We start from the raw sequence: 25,361 nt of genomic DNA on the forward strand, positions 1-25,361 counted from the left end.
CAGCTTTTCATTTTATCATTTTATTCAAGTGGTAGTAGTTTTTTATTATTTTGTTAATGTCTATGGTTATTTAGCTTAATTTCTTTTCATAGATTTATTTATATGTTTTTTGAGTGGCAAGTGTTGTTGGTTTCTATAATATAATGAGCAATGTAGAGTTGTCATGCGGTTTCTATACATGCTGACCCGAGAGTAGAAGTTCTCTCTCACAGAGCTATTTACCATGTTTCATTGGCACATAGCAAATGCTTTGGAAAAATATTAAATTATTTTAGCTTCTAAAATGAAATGAACTTTAACACAACTTAAAATGAAACATAGACAGTAAGAGGTCAACAAATTTTAGCCAGTAGATAAAATAGCATCATATTTTTATGAAGGTATGAAAATCAGCTCATCAGATTCAGGTATGAGTTAACATAAACTCTGTATGAGAGTAGGTGAGCTTCTGTGAGAGGAGTAAACTTGTTCATCTGTGAAAAAATAGTTGGTGCCATTTGGATGTAGAAATGCTGCCGAGAGCTCTAAAAAAGAAAATAGCATCTTCCTTTAGTATAAACTCTATAAATACACGCAAAAGTTGTTTTATGCACTAACTAATTATATGCTAAAACATAATACTTGAAGAGGTATGTTAGTCATTTATCAAAAGAGTCATGTAGTCGTCTATCAGAAAATAAAATTTGCTCATTACAGCAAGGTGAGTTGGATATTAAAAAAGTGTGTTACTCATCAGTCGTCAGATAAATCCACTCAGCACCACAAGATGGGTGAGTCAATAGAAAAAGGCATGTTGGTCGCCAGTCGGTATAAAAAGTCTATTAGCTACAGCAAAGAGTTAATTATCAAAATTATCACAGCCCACCAATCGATTAACCACCAATCAAGGTAAAACAATTTTTTTCTCTTCAAAAAGCAAGTAATCAATTAAATAGAGGCAGACATGTTAAGTTCCAGTCAGCAGTTAGGGTCTGTGTCAGCAACGAGAATAACCAACATCTGTTAGTCACCAGTAAAGATGATGGTTTTATTAACTACAAGAAGATGAGCTAATCATCAGAACACCACAAGCAAATGAGTCAGTTGTTTAAAGGGCGATTGTTAGTCATCCTAGCAAAGACTTTCTAATATTTTTAAACCTGTTATACTATTAGATGGAATGCTAGTTGTCGCAACGAGTACGCACTAGCATCAGTGGTAACAGGTTAGTCGTCAAGGGTGCTCTCAGGTTTCTTACTCATACCTTATAGGGGTGAGCATGATAGGCTATCATAATAATATTTATAGTGCAATGGGATATGCAACAAGCATTCATTTAGTCCTACAGTTATTTATAAGATAATACAGAGTTGTTCTCTTTATGTGGCTTTCAGAGATACATGTATATGACCTACAAGGGAATCAGTATCCCGCAAATAAATTCAATAAAAGGTCTGATAGCATTCAAAAAATAAAAAAAAACAAATTGTTGGATATCAGCACCTGAAAATATTAAAATATTTATTAAGACCTTGTTTACAGCTCTTAGTGATGCGCTGGCACATATGTGTTTATCCATCGTCAACTGACCATATCTGAATAGGTTATCACCCACCCTTGTATTCCCCAATCACACTGAATTTGCTTAATATTAGAAAATCGTGTCGAACAAAAATTTTAATATCTTACATACATGTATATGTACCCCAATAGCATATATCCTACGTATATGTACCCCAATAGCATATATCCTACGTATATGTACCCCAATAACATATATCCTACGTATATGTACCCCAAAAGCATATATCTTATGCATTAGAAAGGTGAAAGATGCATCAGAGCATTTTTTACCGGTAAATCGATGAAGCATGACATTGCTGCTCATGGGTTTTGGGTAGCCGCTGTAGATGCCAACTGAAGTGCCAGTGTGCAGCCAGTACTCATTTCCTGTGAAGCATAAGTAAGAATATTTCGTAATATTTAGCTTTGTTTTTTTGTTGCAAAACCTACATACATTTGGATACAATTAGCCATCATCATTCATGCAACTTTTGATGTGTGATGCAACTTTTTAATGTAACGCGCAATAGTTATACAAATTTTTGTGAAATTCATTGTGAATGGTAGTATAATTCATTAGTATGATTTATTTTGAATAAAACATTTCCATCTTTTTGAGCAATTAAGGACAGTAATCTTTATTCAGCTAAAATGCAATGTTAATAAAAACTCTTTTTAATCAAATATTTTGCTCTATATTGATTATTCAAGTGATATGTCTATAGCCATGTTTAACGAAGTATTTTTGTGTTGCGCATGCAAAAAGTTTAAACCTATAGCAACCATAAAGCTCTAAATGCTTTATAGTTGACGGGATTAATAAAAATCAAACCAGATTTTTAAAAATTAGATTCAAGGTCTACAAAAATTAATAAAAATTAGTTTCGGACATTATCAGTAAGTTAACAATCATTTTGTGTTCCAGTGGCATAGGTACAAGCAACACACAAAAGTACAATGTTAAAACGGCAAAACAGCTTCAAATTGTCTCTTATATGTGAGCATGAATTGTCTCTTATATGTGAGTATGAATTGTTTCCTATATGTGAGTAGGAATTGTCTCTTATATGTGAGTATGAATTGTCTCTTATATGTGAGTATGAATTGTCTCCTATATGTGAGTAGGAATTGTCTCCTATATGTGAGTAGGAATTGTCTCTTGTATGTGAGTAGGAATTGTCTCCTATATGTGAGTAGGAATTGTCTCTTATATGTGAGTAGGAATTGTCTCCTATATGTGAGTAGGAATTGTCTCCTATATGTGAGTAGGAATTGTCTCCTATATGTGAGTAGGAATTGTCTCCTATATGTGAGTAGGAATTGTCTCCTATATGTGAGTAGGAATTGTCTCCTATATGTGAGTATGAATTGTCTCCTATATGTGAGTAGGAATTGTCTTCTATATGTGAGTAGGAATTGTCTCCTATATGTGAGTAGGAATTGTCTCCTATATGTGAGTATGAATTGTCTCCTATATGTGAGTAGGAATTGTCTTCTATATGTGAGCAGGAATTGTCTCTTATATGTGAGTAGGAATTGTCTCCTATATGTGAGTAGGAATTGTCTCCTATATGTGAGTATGAATTGTCTCCTATATGTGAGTAGGAATTGTTTCCTATATGTGAGTAGGAATTGTCTCTTATATGTGAGTAGGAATTGTCTCCTATATGTGAGTAGGAATTGTCTCTTATATGTGAGTATGAATTGTCTCTTATATGTGAGTATGAATTGTCTCCTATATGTGAGTATGAATTGTCTCTTATATGTGAGTATGAATTGTCTCCTATATGTGAGTAGGAATTGTCTCTTATATGTGAGTATGAATTGTCTCTTATATGTGAGTATGAATTGTCTCCTATATGTGAGTATGAATTGTCTCTTATATGTGAGTAGGAATTGTCTCCTATATGTGAGTAGGAATTGTCTCCTATATGTGAGTAGGAATTGTCTCCTATATGTGAGTAGGAATTGTCTCCTATATGTGAGTATGAATTGTCTCCTATATGTGAGTAGGAATTGTCTCCTATATGTGAGTAGGAATTGTCTCTTATATGTGAGTAGGAATTGTCTCCTATATGTGAGTAGGAATTGTCTCCTATATGTGAGTATGAATTGTCTCCTATATGTGAGTAGGAATTGTTTCCTATATGTGAGTAGGAATTGTCTCTTATATGTGAGTAGGAATTGTCTCCTATATGTGAGTAGGAATTGTCTCTTATATGTGAGTAGGAATTGTCTCTTATATGTGAGTATGAATTGTCTCTTATATGTGAGTATGAATTGTCTCTTATATGTGAGTATGAATTGTCTCCTATATGTGAGTAGGAATTGTCTCTTATATGTGAGTATGAATTGTCTCTTATATGTGAGTATGAATTGTCTCCTATATGTGAGTATGAATTGTCTCTTATATGTGAGTAGGAATTGTCTCCTATATGTGAGTAGGAATTGTCTCCTATATGTGAGTAGGAATTGTCTCCTATATGTGAGTAGGAATTGTCTCCCAACTCAGTAAACATTGATTTAGCTCCAGCAAAATTCTTGCAAAACTTATAGAAGTTATATGAAGGTTTCTTACCTTTTGCAAAGATTAGTTTTACTTTATTGCCAAGAGTAAAAACTGTGTCAAAGTTGACAGTGCTGATGTTCCAGCGACTTTGTATTGAGTAGGGGTAGCCATCGTCCAGCACTAGAGCACCTCTTCTCAAGGAATATCTATAATCAAATACGTCTAAACCCATCACTACTGTATCAATATATTTTCAAAATTTTGTGAAATATTTTTAAATTGTGAAATATATGCCAGCAGCATTTACCGTGGTTTCGCGTTACTGCCATTCATCAGGCAACAAAGGAGATTGATAAAATACAAGATTATCATCTGGTAGTAGACAACTCTTAAAGCTATAAAGGATAGCAAATTGTAAAATTGGTGATATATTCACGAGCTGTAAGGTCATTCATATATTATTCTTGTATACTTTTTATATTCAATTTTTTATGTTATATAATAATATACTGTTATTTTACTAATGTTGAAGTATGCTTCTAATGTTTTTTTTACTATAATGAAATCGAAGGAAAACGCTATCAACTGGTGAAAAAAATGCTTATTAATTCTATTCATATTATATGCCTAAAACGTAACAAATTGAGATGGGATTTTTTCTGACATTGCCCCACCCTCCTCCCGTAGCATCGTCATAGTCAAATTGGTCCATTAAAAATCTTTTCAATAGATCATCGCAGCTTTATTCATTCTAAATTGAAATAAAGGATCCCATTACCTGTAGCATTGGCTTCCCACAAAAAGATAGCTTTTCCGGTTTCTCCAAATTGGACTGTGTGGTGACACGGCGGCGTCAATTGTCGAACGTGTTGGAATTCCAGGAAATACTGAAGAAACTGAGCGAGCTTGGCCAACTGTCTCGAAGGTTAAAGGGTTTAACTCAAGAACTGTATTACCTGTAGTCAAAGGGTATGACTGTAATCAAAGGGTATGACTGTAATCAAAGGGTATGACTGTAATCAAAGGGTATGACTGTAATCAAAGGGTATGACTGTAATCAAAGGGTATGACTGTAATCAAAGGGTATGACTTTAATCAAAGGGTATGACTGTAGCAGGGAGTTTAATTGTAAGGTGACTTCTCTTGTTTTATTTCTGCTCAGCTGGACGCAATGCATCTGACATATCTTGTTATATTTTTGGATTTGTTCACTCTTGATAACATCAGACGAAAGACACCGCGTATCTTAAACAGCTGAGCTTTTATCTACTACAAGCTCTCAGGACTTTAAAGCTTCTAAAAAGGTAATGAAAATTAGGAATATTACCATTGATAAGATAGATTTTGCGATTGACTGCCTGGAATATGGCATCGACGTGGTGCTGACAGAGGGGGTGAGTGTGCTCATCTCTTTGGTACCCTAAAATGCAATATAATCATAAAGACATCAGCATAATTTGTTTCATAAACAACATCAAGGTTCAGGTAAATGACAACTGATACGAAACGAGAAAATAAAAAGTTTTCAAAAATTGAAATAACGTTTGTCAACTGTTTTGGCTCACATATTCTGCGAAGCTTGCAATAATTGAGGTTTTATATGGTACTCATGCTAGGAGTGAGATTACAGTGAGTTTTTATCTACAATGATTAATTCATAACTTTGCTGACGAGACAATGAGAGAAATGTCGATTAGTGTCAATTGGCCAGTTTTACAAACATTAAACTAACCATAGTTTGTAAGTTTATAGTTGGTTTTTGTAGGAAAAGTGCTAGCTTATAATTGAATTAATCAAATTGCTTTCTCTGAAAACAATCTTCTCAACTCGATTGCTTGTTCATTTTATCTGGCAGTAAAAGAAATGGGCACTACAAAGTTTGGGCTAAAATATTTTTTCCCTTTTGTAGCCTCTGAGAAACAACCAACAAACTAGTTTTGCATTGTTTGCTTTCCAAACCACGTATTCAACTAGGCTAATAATTTATTTTTTATTATTCCGAAATGCTTTCAAATATGCTTTGACCCACATCATCTCTCTTCTACATTACTCATGCTAAAATATGGCTGTTGACAATGGTACATGCATAGAGAGAGCCAAAGATGAGTAGTGGTGCATTACTTCTTCTCTTCCCGCCATAGAGAGTCTGTATAGAGACAATGTCATCATAGGCAAGGTTAAGATGACCAGCACTTGCAGCAGCACCCTTGTTCCAAGGCCACATAATGCTGCCATCTGCATTGGAGTGCTGAAGACCCAGAGAATGGCCGATCTCGTGTACTGCGACATGCAATAAATTCTGCCCTAAAACCGGCAATATGGTACTGTTATATAGTTTCACTCACACCCAGCGGTTGACTATTACACGCGAGTGAATAAAATGTATTTATTGTATAGAAATCTTCATGCAAATAAGCAGTGTGGGTAAATATAATGTTTCAGTTTACAACAGAGCTGTTACTAATATGATAGGTAACATAGCAACCACACTTTCCATCTGTAGTTTTGGTAAGAAATTGTACAAGCTGATGCAATCATGTTGAGAAATAACGCACTGCAGAATAGAAAGGACCGCTCTAAAATATGTTCACATTCTTTAATTAAGTCTCTACAGTTGTGCTGAAAAGATTTTACAAAATTTGTTCATCAACTAGTAGAAGGCATAGTTTTTACCTCTTTGTCCCTTGCATGTACCAAACCATTTATTTGATTTGGTTGACTAACTGTTGCCCTTTCCATGACTGTTGTATCGCATACTTTGGCAAAAATTTATGTTTGAAGTTAAATTATTGCTAATAAAGCAACCAAAGAACACTTGGTGTTTCTCCAACTATAAGTAATGTATCATTTTAAAATTTTTAACAAGTATACATGCTAGGCATTATCAAATTATAGTATAACCTCTACTTACTGTATGGCTTTCTCTACATAGAAATCTCACTACTAAAAACTGATTGGTATGACAACTTCTGAAATTCTTGTTTAACAACATTCCCTTTGTCCTTGTTGGATGTGTAGATTTAGATATACAATGTCTCATATTGGTCTATAGGGAATGTCGACATACATGCCACTCTATGCAGATACATACATGTAAATGTTACCTCACGGTTTAATAGGACTAGTGCAGGAGTTCTCGCAGTATGTGATGAAGCATTCAAATATATAAGATTTGATTTAATTATTCTAACTAACATTTGATTTATTTTAAGTCGGTCTGTTATACAACTAATTAGAACAACTACAGAGATACTTTTTTGCTGACTAATATACCCATAATCAATAGTCATAATACTTCAGTAAAATCCTGGCTTTCCTGGTCACAAGTGTGCTGCGGTAAACGTAATCTTTTGCATTGTTTTCCAGTTTAAAAAATATTTCGTTTGCACCAAAATAAATAGGTCATAGATGCTCTGTGAAGCAAAAGGTATTTAATTGCTAACAACAACATAAATAAATGCATTCTATTTTTCTAAATTAAAGATTGCTTAATGTGTAGTGGTCAACAGTAATAATCACCCATACAGTTTAATATCTTTGACATTTTTACTTACTATGAAGAGGATTTTGGCTTATAAAAGTAGGTCAAATGCTAGAATTGTTTTGAACATATGACCGACACCTGGCTTTGGCGTTAATTACCCTGCGCTAGTGAATCATCCGATACTAATAGGAACTGTCCAAAACCCATAATAATAGCATTGCATTGTGGGAAGGAAGAGAGTATGCGAGGAATGTGACGCTACAACAGCAAATAGGGCAACAATAAGGTAGCCACAATAGACATTTAATCTCGTAGTGAATTTCTGTTCATCAGGTGTTTTTCCACTAGTTTCTGTTCTAAGGTAAAGCGGGGCTTCAATTTTTCTTCTTTAGCGTTTTAACGACGCGGGGAAAATGTTGTGTATTGAAATTTAAATAATTATTATAGAGTCAAATTTAATTCAAACCTTTTGGAATATTTCAGACTTTATACTCTGTTGAGTAATTTACGAATTTAGTGTGTTTCTTTTACTATAGAGCAAAAGTGATTACTTTGCTTTTATAAATAAAAAGTAATGTGTAATTATAATAAAAAATTAGCGCTAAAAAGTATCAAGTTTAAATCACTTGCTTTATTCTAACAAATTATTTATATCATCATGACTTTGTGTCCAGTAGTTATTACCTATTACTTATAGACAAAATATTTTTACTAATTTAATATATACATGTATATTTTCTTGCTTTGATCAAGTTGATCTTTGTGTAGATGTGTAGATGTGTAGATGTGTAGATGTGTAGATGGTTTGATATGAAAATTAATGCATTGGAAACTTACTAGAAGATTGAAAACAAAATTTGTTTTAATAAGTTTGAGCTAATGTTGCAAAGAGCCTTTAAAATGAGTGCTTGAAAAGAAGTGCACAAAGATGTTCCTTGTGACTATTTTGCAATAAAATTTGAACACAAAATCGTCAGACTCAGATATACTATATGCACTTGTATTGGATAATAGCGAAAATATCAGGAATAATCCTAGCTGTTCGCAAACTTGACACTCGAAGAGCCAGTGCTGCTCAATTCACAGCCAGCTACGTCAGCGCTCTCTATGTCAGCACTAGCTATGTTAGCTCTTGCTATGTCAGCACTAACTATGTCAGCTCTTGCTATGTCAGTACTAGCTATGTTAGCTCTTGCTATGTCAGCACTAGTTATGTCGGCACTAGCTATGCCAGTACTAGCTATGTCAGTACTAACTATGTCAGCACTAGTTATGTCAGCTCTTGCTATGTCAGCACTAACTATGTCAGCACTAGTTATGTCAGCACTAGCTATGTCAGTACTAGCTATGTCAGTACTAGCTATGTCAGCACTAGTTATGTCAGCACTAGCTATGTCAGCACTAGCTATGTCAGCACTATCTATGTCAGCACTATCTATGTCAGCTCTTGCTATGTCAGCACTAGCTATGTCAGCACTAGTTATGTCAGCATTAGCTATGTCAGCACTAGCTATTTCAGCATTAGCTATGTCAGCTCTTGCTACATCAGCACTAGCTATGTCAGCACTAGTTATGTCAGCACTAGCTATGTCAGCACTAGCTATGTCAGCACTAGTTATGTCAGCACTAGCTATGTCAGCACTAGCTATGTCAGCACTAGTTATGTCAGCACTAGTTATGTCAGCACTAGCTATGTCAGCACTAGCTATGTCAGCACTAGCTATGTCAGCACTAGCTATGTCAGCACTAGCTATGTCAGCACTAGCTATGTCAATTATTAGTGAGAAACAACTTGTGGGAAGCACAAGATAAAGAGACGTGAAAATGTTTAATAACACAATAAATAATATATCAATATAAGATCAATTGATACCAATCCCTTGATGACCACTTGTAGAAAAAATATTTTCAGCTTAATAAAAAATGAGCTTAAACGTGTACCTGACAGCACAAACATGTACCTGACAGCCCAAACATGTCCCTGACAGCAAAAACATGTACCTGGCAGCACAAATATGTACCTGACAGCACAAATATGTTCCTGACAGCACAAGCATGCACCTGACAGCACAAACATGTATCTGACAGCACAAATATACACCTGGCAGTACACATATTTAACCGGCAGCACAAACAAGCACCTGACAACATGAATATTCAAAGCATCTTCATACAAATCAAAGCCACAAAAACTGCAAGTAATATTTTAACTAGAAACTTATGCTTAACGCTGTAATAATTTCCCATGAGCCAACTGACAGTGACAAGTAAGTCGAGGTTGTCATGTGACCTACTGGGACTAGCTGATGCTACTCGGTGTGAACTTATAAAAAATTGAAACAAACTTGCGCCAAAAACGAAAGTTTAACATAACAGACAATGCCAAAGTTAGTTTTTTGCTTTCAAACTTGGACATCTAAGAAATTTCAAAGCAAACCCAGTTGTATTTTAATATAATTAATGACCTACGTGTGTAAGATAACAAAAAACAGCACACTCACTAGAAGAATGTTTCCACTTGACAGCGGCAGCTCGCTGCTGTGTAGTTGAATATGAGAAAGTCCTTATGTAATTTGTGTAATTCTGCTACTAAAAACAACAATTTGTGATGAGTAGTTTTTATTTTACTTCAGTGGGATTCATTATAGAGATGCTAATGTTATTATTAACAGATTAGCAATAAATAAAGCTATTATACAGTGTAAATCTATTTTGTTTATTTAATTGACTATTGGAAACCAAAATATAAAAATGGCCAACAAACTATCAAAATCTGCAATTAGTTAATTGGCTGTGGTCAATCCTTTCAATTCTATTGCTGGATGGCTGGCAGTTGTGGCAGGTGCTTGCTATTATGTATGCCATTATCCTAGTATTAGATTTAAGCACAAGATTGTTCACAACTGTATCTTTGTAGACACAGGTATATAGTATGGTAAAACTTACAGTCGCTCATATAAATGATTATACTCTCTATATATACACACATGTACGCATGCATGTGTGTAAATGTGCATACGTACACACATGCGCATGCATGCACACATGAACTAAAAGTGCCATCTTAAATAATGCAAGTCCTTTAGCCTACTCAAGTTGCAAGTCAAGATTTAAGTTCCTTCCAATAAGCTAGTGTGGTAGCCATTTGACTAGGTATTCAGACAGGGGAGACAACCATGTTAGTCACAAAGCTTGCGTGAGCTAGTATTCGTGACGATTTCGATGATCATGTTATTGAAACTAAATAGTCACGAATCTTGGGTTTATTTTGGGTATGAGCTTTTTTAAATATACATGTATCCATTTGATATGGCCTGTTTAATTTGAAGGAATGAATTGTGAAAAAAGGCTTTCTATGGAATCGCTGTTATTCGAATGTTTTGTTAGAAATGAATTAATCACAAATCTTTAGATTTTAGGTTTTAGTCCACATTTGATCTATCTCTACACTTACTCTGCCTCAAGACATCACACGCATGACCGAGGTAAATGTATTTTTGGCAGAGCAGATGACACCTTTTACCCAAATTTTATGAAAATTCTAATTAATATTGATTGTCAAAGTCCATAAAGTTGTGATCTAGTGATCTAACAGTGGGACTTCTGGACAACAGGTCAGGGTTCACTTCCAAGGTTTTTATTACACAACCCTCTTTTTTCCCTCTGTCAAACCAATAATGAAGACTAGCCTGCAGTCCTGCACACACACAGAGACAGTCACTTAACTGGAGTTTTAGTAGAATCTATGTAGCCCTGATGAGCACTAGTTAATGGAACGATCTGATGTTGCTGACCAAGCACTTCGCACTTTGGAGAGCGCCAACAAGCTCTGCTAAAGAGTAGTAAAATAGTGCCTAACTTTGTACACTACTGTGCATTACAAACCAGCTTTTTGACGGCCACTTGATGTTAATCCCTGAAGGACTAGAATTACTTTGACTAGTAAACTGTAATATTAAACAAGCTAAACAGAACTCCTATCATCCTGCAACACCTAGCTGTCAGTACAAATACCTCCATGACATTCATATTGCTCACCTAAATTTAATATTGGCTTGCACTATCTAATATCTGCCTAATTATTGGTACAGCTAGATATATTTTTCAAGGTAAATATTCACCATTCGTATGGATGGTGACAGTCCACGTTTCGGCATCATCAAAATGCAAATCACCAGCATTTTCATCTACCTCATCTCTCTCATTGTCAGGAGGGAAGAAGGCATGAGCGAGAACACCTCCTCTACCATCAAACGAGTATCCATCATTATGAGCACCGTTTGTAAATCTGACCTGTGCAAAGAGAAATTCTATCCAATTAGCTTTTACCACAAATGCCTTTCAACCATCAGAAATGTGGTAACGCTAGCCATGGCCAAATCTAATTATATTTCCTTCAATAGGTTTCTTTATCAATGAACTCTACCAAACATGGCTGTCACTTGAAGGGTTTCGTGTTCTGAGTCAGAGACAAAAGGCAGATGTTATGAATCAAAATGAAACGTATTCATTGCAGTCTATCATGGATACTAGGCATAAAGTTGCATAAGGCAAAGTAATTTGGCAGTCTTCCGAAGAAATGATACTCAAGGCAAGCACCTTTAGATAATTGCAGAATATCAAAACTAGAGACTTTCATTTCTGAGTACAATGTGTAATCAGGGCTGAACTCCCAATCTACAAGTTATATAGACAAGTTAACAATTTAACTTGTTTATATGTTTGATCAGCTGAAGTAACTTCATACTTTTATTCCCTATGTTTCCATGGCTCATGTAATTCCCTATGTTTCCATGGCTCATGTAATTCCCTATGTTTCAATGACTCATGTAATTCCCTATGTTTCCATGACTCATGTAATTTGCAAGTTTGTGTCATCGGTAAGATAGCAACAGCACAAAACCGACAAGTGAAACGAGTTTTGTTACTGGCAAATTTTTATTAAATGTTTTATTCTCGCAGACGCTGTGCAAAGAAATGCAGTGCAAGTTATTCCATTTCAGATATTTTTTACATTTCAGTCATTTCTATTTTGATTTGACCACACAAACTCAACCTGCGCACAGTTACAAATCTGCATACCCATGTGATGAAAACATAGCGATGTATTCATGCATGCTGTCAGGTCTTACCACAATGTCAGCAGAACCTGTAGGGGAGTACTCAAAGTAAAGATTGGTCACTTTTGACCATTCATCAAATGCTTTTTTCATAACTTCAATGACTTGCAGATGGGAAAGCTGGTTAGAGTACTCCGCGATTCTCCATTTCAGAAGGTTTGTCTCCCACTTGCTTCCTGTGCAAATATAATAGAGCGGTAAACTATCGAACAATGTTTTATGCTAGAGGCCTAGATAATTTTGTCAGCAATTTTATAATTTCAAATCTTCTGCTACAATTATAAAAGGTAAAATTTCAAAGCAACATTGACCAGGTCTACGTGACTATACAGAAAGCAGTCCAACTGCAGAAATGAAGGGTATTTTTGCCTCTTTGACTAATAACAAGACTAGTTTTGTTTGTTTAGATCCAGATTTCTCTTTAGTTTACTAACAGATGACCTGATCTGTTAAAAAACATGATCTGAGCTATGTAGTTCCCTTTACTGCTCCACCAGAGTTAAAACCACTGAGTGTAAGGTAATAAAAGATATATATTTGGTAATATATATCTATAAGCATAGGGGCAATTCAAAGGAAATTCAAAGCGTGTATTTACTATGAATCACATGCAAGAAACTGCCAGGAAACTCTCTCTCTTTTCCCTGGCTCTTCTTGGCTCCTTATAAATCCTGTAAGCCAGCCTCCTTCAAGCTGACTGTTTTTGTGTGACTTGACTCGGCTTCATTTTTGTTCTAATGTGTCTGGCTTCAGCCAGCCGAGCAGAGTATAGCCTTGATAGCTGAGCGGCTTTGCACTTGACAGCTGATATGGCCTCAACCGTGCCGATGTTGTCCCGTTAGCCGAGCTGACTATTTTCCAATCACTCGGATAATCGTGCTGCAACCAGGCGGTTGACATCTCAGCCGGAACACTAAGTACTAGCCCCGTGCTGGCTTCCACCACAGTTGATTATTATTGTTATCGATTTATAATTTCTATCATTGTTATCATTATCATTGGAGAACCAATGATGAGTTTCATTAGCTGTTACTAAAATATGCAAATGGAACATTTAGATAATTCCTGCAAACAGATTGATTAAGTGTGATCTAGTTCGTTAATACATTTCCTAATTTTTTGAAGTGAACTTATTAAAATAGGGATAGATTACCTATTCAGAGAAAACAACTGGGTACGATCCGAGTCCTGGGAAGGTCATGGGTAGTAACAGAAAGTGCCTCTGACCCTAAACCTTTCCCCCTCCCCCCCCCCCCCCCCCCCCGACATAAAAATGATGAGCCTTAGTCTCCTGTGACCACCCTGAACAAGAATCAGCCATATTTTGCATTTTTTGCATAATAACAAACATATATATATATATATATATATATATATATATATATATATATATATATATATATATATATATATATATATATATATATATATATATATATATATACTCATGCTACAGACAGTACTGTTTCGGCTATTGAAGCCTCATCAGTGCAGCTCAGAGCTTAGGCAAGGGACACAAATCCCATTACCAATGAGAGTTGACTTCCTGCCACGAAACAACTAAGTTGCCTCGCAGACTATATATATATATATATATATATATATATATATATATATATATATATATATATATATATATGTATGTGTGTATATATATATACACATACATGTGTATATATATATATTTAACAAAAGCTTGTTTTCTTCCTTTCATCCAATTGATGCAAAGTAGTCATTTTTGTTCGCAAGTTTATTTCATCGTTTATTTGTTTCATCCTTTATTTCATTCGTCTGTAATCATAAATTATCTGTTGATTATTATTAATTTAGTTTTATCTTTGATTGTCTGCAAGACAACGCTGAGTGGTGTTTGGTTTACAATGTTTGGTTTACGCGGTAATGAATGAATGTCTATCAACTGCTTCAGGTATTGCATCATATTAATCCCTTAACTTGGAGTTCTCCTTTTGGTAAAAGAATAGCTCTATTAAAACGATGTATTAATCAAGTTTAACTTTAGTTATGAGCTATGTGTCATAGCCCTAGTACTATATGCAATATTGCCTATCAGCTGGGTAGTAACTCCTTTAAATATTACTAAGACGATGTACGATAAAAGCTAACACCGATATTATATGAAAAAGACTAATTGCATATGAACAACCACATGACTAAGGTATTGGGACGGGAGTAATAATAGTGTCACGAGTGATTTCAGTTGGAGTTGCATCTCTTCTCAATCAATTGTCTTGGTTTACCCATAACATCTTTTTTAAAAACCTGAGCCAAAAACTGAACCCATTTTATCAATTTATAAAGTAATAACTATTTAATAGGTTGATTGTAGCTAAACTCACTATAAATTGAACTTTCTCAGTCACCCATTTAAAAGACGATGGATTCAACTGCTGTCGACTACACATTTTACTGCTGCCTTTGCAACACTTCATATCAGCGTATATACAAGGGAATAAACCGATACTCTGTTTTCATATTTAAGTGAACTCATACGAGGTTGCTAGTGTTGCTACTAAATTGCGATGTATGCTAGTTTAGTGATATTTAAAAAAGATTGAAAAACTTCAAGTAATATTAAACTTTACTGTAATATTGCTCATTTTAATAAACAACTGAGCTGCTGGCAATAGCCATAAACTCCTTTTCTACTTTTGCTATAAGTGTGAACATTACTGCTACACACAACCTTAAACTCTATGGCTAATGTGTATCTCAAAAGCTCTTGCTAGAAGCTGATATGTAGGCTGCATGTCTGCATTTCAATTACTATTTTTTTCCTCTGCAATGTCCAACAATGTCACTATTTATATTTGTGTCACATGTGCATTTATCACTTGTGCCTTTACACTAATAATATTAACGAAGCCAAATCGATAGAGAGGTAAAATTAGCAGGGAAGGTAAAAAAAGCAGAAAATCCAGATAGATGTAACTGACAAACGGAAAGCTATCAAGACAGACAGTTGACTAGGTAGATAACTGACAAGATAGGACAGATACCTTATGAAACCGCTCACAAAACAGATGACTGACAAGACAGGTACATATAACTAGCTAGAGGAAATACAGAACCTTAGCTTAATCTTCCAATCCTTAGTAAGATTAGGCTGGGTCTCGTTCCCTCCCAGTTCTTGCTTGTTTAGATATTCAAAAAATTGTTTTCAATTAGCCAACTTTTGAGGTTAGAATTATAGTGGGAGTTCATGTGATTCACAAGTTGAGCCAAGTCTGTCAACAGAGATTGTCTGAAGCTCAAGCAGCAGCCCTGACCTCACCAGTAGCAGCCCTGACATCACCAGCAGAAATTTTACAAACATAATGACTGTAATTTTGTATCCAACTCTCATCAACGAACTCTCCTGAAAAGCTAAGACTAACTTTAAGGACCGCACAACTCCTCCGCCTTACTCTAATTTTCTTTGCTGTACACTTTTTGTTGAGATAGGAAATTTGTTCTAAACGACCTGCTAGATTTAAAGTCCATTTCATCTCTTCCTTTTCAAGCAGGCAGAGAAAATCTACTAGCGCTTAGTAATTGCTTTTATCCTCACTTCTTTCCTCATCCCATACTCCACCTCTTTCCTCATCCCATACTCCACCTCTTTCCCCATCCCACACTCCACCTCTTTCCTCATCCCATACTCCACCTCTTTCCTTATCCCATACTCCACCTCTTTCCTCATCCCACACTCCACCTCTTTCCTCATCCCATACTCCACCTCTTTCCTCATCCCACACTCTACCTCTTTCCTCATCCCATACTCCACCTCTTTCCTTATCCCATACTCCACCTTTTTCCTCATCCCACACTCCACCTCTTTCCTCATCCTATACTCCACCTCTTTCCTCATCCCATACTCCACCTCTTTCCCCATCCCACACTCCACCTCTTTCCTCATCCCATACTCCACCTCTTTCCTTATCCCATACTCCACCTCTTTCCTCATCCCACACTCTACCTCTTTCCTCATCCCATACTCCACCTCTTTCCTCATCCCACACTCCACTTCTTTCCTCATCCCATACTCCACCTCTTTCCTCATCCCATACTCCACCTCTTTCCTCATCCCACACTCCACATCTTTCCTCATCCCATACTCCACCTCTTTCCTCATCCCATACTCCACCTCTTTCCTCATCCCATACTCCACCTCTTTCCTCATCCCATACTCCACCTCTTTCCTCATCCCATACTCCACCTCTAGAAGGCCATCGTTTGCAGTGAACTGCAAACTAGTTAAAGATGCCTTAACTTCAACTCAGATAAACTAGTAATGACTGTCCTTCTCTCGAAGGGAATGATTGCAAAGCTAATGTATCAATTGCAAACTTTAAATTACAAGTTTAATTCTGCAACCAATTGTTTTAAGAAAGTTAATAACTATAAATCAAACTGATATCACTACTTCTGTTAGCTTTTGTGAAAAATGTTACAAAACCAGTTGCCTAGCAACAAGCATTGAAAATTGCTAAGTGGTATGTTAGAACACCTCTTTTCAGCATTTAAACACAAATTTGTTTTTTTTATCAGCCATAGACAGTTTTGCATGTACCGGTATGTATGTTTGTATTTTTATTGGCATTGGTAATGCTTTCAGAAGGATGTTTTTTGTTACAAGCCAAAGAAGAAGTGAAAAATGAAAAGGCAGAAATCTGGAATTATTGAGTGAGTTGAACAAAAGTGTTTTAAAAGCTGGTAATCTAATAGTATTCCGTAGGAGTCGGAATAGTGAATTGAAGGTTGTAGTAACAGAAAGTTCATAAGCTGAGACATAGGATGATGTATGTAGTATACTGGTGTCACAGAATAGAAAACAATGTTTGTCCTATGTATGTAGGAATGAATACAAATATTCTAGTTTATACGAATGTTATTCGATTATTTTGCGAGGTTTGGTATTGTATGATTGTGTGACAGTGCTATGATAGTGTGATATTCGTTCTGTTCACTCCTATATTTCTATAAGTCCCGGAAATATTCACATCTCCTGAAAACTTTTGAAATTTATCTTGTGTTGTGTTATGTATGATGTTTAAACCGGGTTTTCAACCTTCTAGTCTTATCCCGTTGGACTCAATATGCGAAAAGTTTTCATGCAGATTCCACCTCTTCTAGACAGTTTTAAATTAAAAACTAACGGATAGACATTATAAACTGGCAGATAATTATTTGTCATACATGGCCACATTAGTATGTTGAAGTTTTGTACATGCAAGCGCAACCAAGCTCCCTGATCCTAGACCATATTAACAACATTTCATCAACTCTTAAAGCACTTTAAATAATTATTTTTTTAATCAAATATCACATTGAAGCTTCAAACTTGCAGAACTCATTAAAAAACAGAAATCAAATAAAATGAATAGTGTTTTTCATAATCTTTCAAAGAATTGATGTTTGTGGAGATAACTGAAAAAACAGAAATTATTGCTCTACCGTTTAAACAGACTCTATCAGATTGAGTGTCTTTATATGTTATGAATAGCAAACAAATAGTCCTATTCTGAAGTCATTGTTGCTGAGGAAAGGAGACTTTCTAACTGTGTCTAATTGTAATCTTTCATTACTAAGAATTTTGATCAGAGCGTCATTTGCGACTAATCGCTGTCAGCCATATGCAATTTTTGGATTGGTTAGAAGTGGTCTCAGTATTTTGGTGATATCTCAAGAAATAATAAACCTAGAATTAAATTCTAGAAACCTAGAATTGGACTCAAAAACAAATTACGCAAAAAGCGACAAAAATTTTGTAACCTGACGCAGACTGAAAGTAAGAGAAAACAAAGTGAAGCTTTGCAGCTGAGTTTAATAAGGTGAGAATCAGGTGGGAAGACAACTCCTGGAATAATCCCGAGCCCAGGTATCTAAGATATTAATTGTATCGCTTGAAAAATGCAATTCAGCCCATTCAGAGCTAATTAATGCAAGTCAAACTTTCTATTTTGACTGACATAAGTGATACTTACCGGCATGAGCAAATCTTTTTGTTCTACTTGGAGCTTCTGCAGGATCTTTTACTCCACACCTTGGCTCTTGCATCTTGTTTATAGTTCCTTGATCTAGAGCACCTGCAAGAGTTGTCATTCTATAGTAGAGGTCATAAAACAGTTAGTTGATGCAATATGAAACATTACAATTGCATAATATAGCAAGCATATGTTTGGCAACCTCCTAGGTTTAGATCCTTAAAGTAAGTTTTACCATTAAAAGTGTTTTGATATTTTGACCATTTTGATAGTAGTCACATCTGTATACCGTTATTTGCAAAAAACCTTTATGGAACAAAGGATTTTGTTTTAATTTGAGTAAATTAGTTGTGAAACAATTCTTTTAATCATTTTAGAATACAGAGCCATTCTCTGTTACACCCCCTATTCCTATCTGAAATCTTCTCAGAACTTAGGCTATGATTGTTAACACTGTTGAAAATGCAAGCTTTCCCTAATTGCAAAATGATTATTTATCTCTAATAGACTAGACTATTCCACCAAACTACTCTAATTGTGTTTTACCAAAGAAGCTTACATCAAAAGTTTTAGCTTTAGTTTGCTGCTTGCTCGAACTTTCATCTTTAAAAATGTTCCTACGACGGTCATTAACTTGTGAACTGTAGTAAACAGGCCCTAAGCTATGCTACCATGTGCAGACAACAATGGTTATTATAATAAGATTAGGCACTCTGTCCCATAGGCAGCGTGCTCGCTGCCTCAGACAGTCAGCATCGTATTAGTTACAGTGTAACTCTAGACTCGTTCACATTCCCGTAGTAGCCATGGGCTAATCAGCTTTGAAAATTCTTGAGCAAATATTGTGTGGAGGTACCTTGTGACAGCTGCAGCCGATAGCGTCAGTGAAACACTGTGTTCTTTATATAGCCAGCTGATTTTCTCTAGACCGGCCAAACTAGGAAAACATGTTTTATAACTAACAGCCTATAGGTCAACTTTTAAATATGAACTTGCATAAAATGGTCGTAGATTTTATCAGAAAGTATCGGTGTTTTTCTATAATTTTGCGATTTATGTTTGAGGTGATCTGACTGCCAGGATGTTACAGGATTAAAATTAACAAAACTTGATTGCGGTTAAAATTTTCAGAAGGATATACATGCCGAAAAGGCAACATTATAATCATCATGGATACTGGCTAGTGCATTCAAGTTGGAACGTTAAGTGTCTCTATTCGGTCGTACTCTCTGAGGAGTCTAACTATAGATGCCATAATCACACCTTCGCTTGAATTGAAGCGTTTTAATTTCGAGAAAGTTTTGTGGATTTCAACGTTGAAACATCTTGACAGTCAGATCACCTCAAATACTAAAGACAATTACAAATGATATAAAAATATCAATAATTTCTAATAAAATCTGCAAAAAGTTTGTGCAAGTTCATCTTCAAAAGGAAACCTGAAAGTAATTGACCAATCAGACGAGCAGATGATACGAAGACCGTATGAACAACATGTCTATAAAAAAACAGATGATTGCCTTATTAATGTAATTGCAGTAAATTGGAGATTTTTAGTTCGCAAGTAATTTAACTTGTGCGATTCGGACATGAGTTTGGCACGCCAGTCAGCCCACCCACCACAAAAAAGAGAAATATAAACTAGGTTGTTTCTGCGCTTAATCAAAACATGAATATGTAAACATATTAAAAATATCCCATCTTTTAAAGAAGCTGGCTTAGCCCTAGTCATACAGCCTAAAATAGGAACAGCAAATAGACTTAGAGCATAACCCAGTTTTCGGCAAGTTGGACACCCTGTCACCTCCAATCAAAATCAGACACTCTTTTAAAAATGCCAAAAATCTTGAGAATTTTATCAAACTGCATAGAACATCTTTACTCCCTTTTGATCAAATAAAATATACAAACTAAAGCCATAAATTAACTCTATTGTATTGGCCTTGTCCTTACAATACACTACTTCATAAAAGCTTCTTTCTTTTTTAGTTTTTCATATTTGTTGCCATGATTCGTACGAGCAAGAGTTATCCTCCCAATGTTAAAACTAGCAATCTAACTAGTCCACATAATTTTGAGAGAGCATCATAAAAGGTTTGTAAACCAATTAAACTCACGAGTGACAGGAAGTCTGGCCATCCTTTGATAGCGTTCTAGAGCAGTTGGTAGGGCAGCATTATAGTCTACCTGGCTGTCTCCATCAGATTTCGGCAGGTAGCCCAAATTGACCAGGTATGGTATAGCCTGACATAAATAAAGCTGGAGAGAATACAAATAATTCAGGATAATTTAAATTTTACTCAATACCTGATTAGATCATTCAATAGCCAATAAGAAACAAGAGGTACATGTTCTACCCAGCCCTTGACTCCGTTGCTAGAACTAGGACAGGAAATATCTGAGGACACAAAATCTTACCTCTTGTTTTAGCTCAAAAGTATTATTGGAAGAATTTGTCAAAACATTTTTTGTATCAGTAATTGAATAACTGACTCAGTAACATGACAAGCCAATAATGATATAATAATAATTATTCTTATTATGATTATTGCTATTCTGGCAACTCAAGGGACAGCACACATTTAGACAAAAACTCTACAGTCAAAGACAGTGGCAAACCTTTAACCCTTAAATAGGAGCTGGGCTAACTTACAAGGAGCCTTAAAGGTTGTGATGAAAACTTCTCTAATATTAATAATAATAATAAAAGGAGAGATAAACTAGGGAAGTTGGACATAAAAAGTAAAGAGCTAGACAAAGCACAGTTTTTAGTCTGTTGGGATCGGCAAGGGTATTACAGAAAGTACTGAATATCTGGTAGAAAGGGATTATACTAAATACCAGAATACTACCAGACCAAAAACTGAGAAAAATCAATGATAATAATAAAAAATCACAATATTTAAACCTGAATTTAATAACATATCTCTAAGAATGGGAAAATCTAAAACTAATTATAAAACACTGATGGAATCTTATACCAGGTGTATTAGTCATTGTTTCTTCAACAGCTGCTCCAAATATCTGGTACATCATTCAAATATTAGCTACCATCTGCAAACAACACACTCAGAAGAAGAGCACAGTGAAAAGCAAACGTATAATAGCTGCACCACCTGAATGGGCATTAGATGATATGCCCTTCACCTCTGCTTGAGGCCAACAAACAAAGACAAGTTTTGGTTACCTCTAACTCAACTACTTCTACTATCAGTATTTGCCAAAGGAAATACCAACCTGGCCATAAGCGGCAGCAACAGCAGTCGCCTGAACCTCTGGCAGAGCAGGAAGAATCAGTGCTGCACAGAAATATACCAGAGCTACTCCAAATCTATCCATCTCTCAAGCTGTTGTTTGTAGCCTGTTCACTCTAATCATTTAACCATATGAGATGAGCGCTGCCTTTTATACAGACAACATGACCATGTGACCTTAAAAACCTACACAGTCAGTTGCCATAGCAAATCCCATGCCTGGATATATAATCACGCATGCTTGTAACAGACGCAAAAGCGCTGAGATGAATTTATACAGGTTAGTGTGCTCTACGATAATGTTATTTTACTCTGGTGAAAACAACAATGATAAACAATTGAACTGCTCTATGCTCGGTGCCAAGAATTTATGAAATTTATCTCACAGTCTGCTTGGTATTTGATACCGGCTAAAAATCTTTTTTGATAATTAAATTTGTAGTAGGTGAAAATGGTGAGACATGCCTGACGTAAGACATTCAGCTTTATGTTGTGAGCAGCAGTTGCCTGCGACTGAATATGGTGGTGCAATGAGTGTCATTTTTTCCACTATTGATAGAAAAGATAACTTCTAAACTAACAGTATTTTGCTAAACTGAGTACATGCAATTTACAAATGACAAGCTTTACCAAAAGGATTATAGAAGCCAACTATAATGACATATTTAGGCACATCCATTGTAATAAGCAGTGCTTTATGTGCATCGGGCTGATTGTTACCTAAATTTATTAAAGAGAGTAAGGGAGAGGGAGAGAGAGGGAGAGAAAGGAAAGGGGAGGGAGAGAGAGTGAGAGAGAAAAAGAAAGAGAGGGCGGCATAGGGAGAGAGAGGGAAAGAGAGGGAAAAAGAGGGAGGCATAGGGAGAGAGGGAAAGATAGGGAAAGGGAGGGAAAGAGAGGGAGGCATAGGGAGAAAGAGAGGGAGAGAGAGGGAAAAAGAAGGAGACAGCAGGAGAGAGAGAGAGGGAAAGAGAGAGGGAGAGAGAGGCCAAGAGAGGGAGAGAGAGGCCAAGAAAGGGAGAGAAGGAGAGAGTGGGAGAGAGAGGGAGAAAGAGGGAGAGAGAGAGAGGGAGAGAGATAGAGAGAGAGAGAGAGAGAGATGGAGAAAGAGGAATAGAGAGGGAGAAAGAGAGAGAGAGAGAGAGAGCGGGAGAGAGAGAGGGAGAGAGAGAGGGAGAGAGAAGGTGAGAAAGGGAGAGAGAGAGCAAGAAAGGGAGAGAGAGAGAAAGAAAGAGAGGCCAAGAGAGGGAGAGAGAGGCCAAGAGAGGGAGAGAGCGGGAGAAAGAGGGAGAGAGAGAGGAAAAAAAGGCCGAGAGAGGGAGAGAGAGGGAGAGTGAGCGAGAAAGAGGAAGGGAGAGAGAGGGAGAGAGATAGAGAGAGAGGAAGAGAGAGAAAGAGGGAGAGAGAGAGGGAGAAAGAGGGAGAGAGAGGGAGAAAGAGGGAGAGAGAGGGAGAAAGAGGAGGAGAGAAGGGAGAGAGAGGGAGCGAGAAAGGGAGAGAGAGAGAGAGGGAGCGAGAAAGGGAGAGAGAGGAAGGGAGCGAGAAAGGGAGAGAGAGGAAGGGAGAGAGAGGAAGAGAGATAGAGAGGAAGGGAGAGAGAGGGAGAAAGAGAGAGGGAGAAAGAGGGAGAGAAAGAGAAACAGGCCGAGAGAGGGAGAGAGAGGGAGAGAGAGAGAGAGGGAGAGAGAGAGGGAGAGAGAGAGGGAGAGAGAGAGGGAGAGAGAGGGAGAGAGAGGGAAAGAGAGGGAGAGAGATAGTGAGGAAGAGAGAGAGGGATAAAGAGGAAGAGAGAGGAAGAGAGAGAGAGAGAGGGATAAAGAGGAAGAGAGAGGGAGAGAGAAAGGGAGAGAGAGGAAGAGAGAAGGGAGAGAGAGGGGGAGGGAGAGAGATGGAAAAAGAGGGAGGGAGAGGGAGAGAGAGCCTCCATCATATTATTTAGTAAAAAAGAATAGCCTTGGTTACTTTGAGCAGTCTTAGCTGGAATGGTCCTTCATCAGGTCCTTAGTAAACCTATTATTGCTGTAAATAGAAGAAATTTCAATAGATACATGGAAATGCCAGTTAAACTTTGTTATATGATGAGTCTTCTATCTAATATGATAGAATGCTGGTCATATCTAGCTTTGCTAGAAAGCCAGATGTAGCTTTCTAGCAAAGCTTACAGATATGCGCTATGGGCTATTTTGCTATTAACAAAATATTCTGTGCTTTATACATGCCTTGTATCATGTTGTGTATATAATGGTCTTATCTAAGAAATGTGCGGTGCTTTTTATGCAGTAAACCAGGAAGGTCAAAACACAACAAACTTGTTAGTCTTCAACTCGGAAAATACAGTTCAGAATAAACTATATGCAATCTGTATACCAACTGATATATTCTCCTAATATCACAAAGTTAAACAGTTCATAAGGTTTAGTTAACAATAAACAAAAATTCAGTATAAACATGACATACACAATATGTAGCATCCCACTTACATATATATATATGTGTGAAAATTGTCTAAACTTTGTCTGGTAATATTACAAAATCTCGGTATATAATTAAACATGCAAAAATAGAGAGAATTAACTAACAAAACAATCCTGATGACCTTGTGACCTTTGTGATTTTAATAATTATAGCCTTTACATGACCTCAATGACCTCACGACCTCAAAGACATGGTGACTCCACAAACTCATTGACCAGATGTTTTCTTACCACAAAACAGCTTTAAACTTAGATTTTACGCATAAAAATTGGTTTCTTGTGGACTTCTGTTGTCATTCTAGTAGAGTACATTGCGTAAGATTACAAAAAATTGTTTTTTTGTGCACGTTTATCATCTATCATAAAGAGCTAAAATCAACAGATGCAAACTTGAGACTAGTTCACAGACTGGAATCATTGAGGGAAATAAAAGGAAAATGAGCAAAGTTTTTATTGTAGCCAACAGCCTGTGATCCAACAGTTTGTGAGCCTATGTGTAAGTAAGGAGCTGTTTGAACTTCAACTCGGATAGCTGTGAGTCTACGATATGCTGCCGATGATTATCCCAGTAAAGTGAAATCTCAAAGTTTTGTTGCAGACGCTCATCAGAAGGATAAGGAAAGAGCTACAAACATAAATAACGAATAAAATTTTATCAGGGGGATAAATATATAAACTGATTTCAAGAAAACCTCTTCAGTTGATAAAAACTTGTTCACACAAACTTGTTCTCACTACCGAATGTAAAACACATTGCGAGGTCCAGTAAAACATTCCATTTTGTAATAATATGAAGAGTATGTGTTTTACTAGCATTGTGGAAACTATAGGCCAGCTATAGCTAGTCAAAATGAGGTGAAGAGAATTGCTAGTGTTTGTTTTGAAAAGTTCTGATCTAATCTCTAGAATACAAGGTTGCAGGAAATACTACCTTATGCTAATGGACATTAAAAGTGCACTCTGGCCTGCTGACAGGAAAAAGATGAGTGCTTGA

The 25,361-nt window shown here is 36.3% G+C and overlaps 2 protein-coding genes across 2 annotated transcripts in view; both read right to left on the minus strand.

The window, feature by feature from the left end:
- Positions 1 to 206: 206 nt before the first annotated feature.
- On the minus strand, positions 207 to 22,009 carry LOC137392260 (matrix metalloproteinase-24-like). The gene is made up of 11 exons (XM_068078926.1): positions 21,877 to 22,009; positions 20,757 to 20,883; positions 18,640 to 18,741; positions 12,668 to 12,831; positions 11,657 to 11,828; positions 6,173 to 6,355; positions 5,379 to 5,471; positions 4,830 to 5,007; positions 4,121 to 4,257; positions 1,834 to 1,929; positions 207 to 524 (listed from the first exon to the last, which is right to left on the minus strand). Exons 1-11 carry the CDS (start codon positions 21,976 to 21,978, stop codon positions 415 to 417), a joined length of 1,464 nt encoding a protein of 487 aa, XP_067935027.1. The 5' UTR covers positions 21,979 to 22,009; the 3' UTR covers positions 207 to 414.
- Positions 22,010 to 24,376: 2,367 nt separating this feature from the next.
- Positions 24,377 to 25,361, minus strand: part of LOC137390621 (uncharacterized) — a 44,285-nt gene continuing 43,300 nt past the window's right edge. Inside the window, exon 17 of the mRNA XM_068076947.1 lies at positions 24,377 to 24,992. Coding sequence (XP_067933048.1) covers positions 24,858 to 24,992 — 135 coding nt within the window. The 3' untranslated portion in view covers positions 24,377 to 24,857. The remainder of the gene's footprint in view (positions 24,993 to 25,361) is intronic.

The sequence above is a fragment of the Watersipora subatra genome, chromosome 3 (genome assembly GCF_963576615.1).
Source record: "Watersipora subatra chromosome 3, tzWatSuba1.1, whole genome shotgun sequence".
Lineage (NCBI taxonomy): Eukaryota > Metazoa > Bryozoa > Gymnolaemata > Cheilostomatida > Watersiporidae > Watersipora > Watersipora subatra.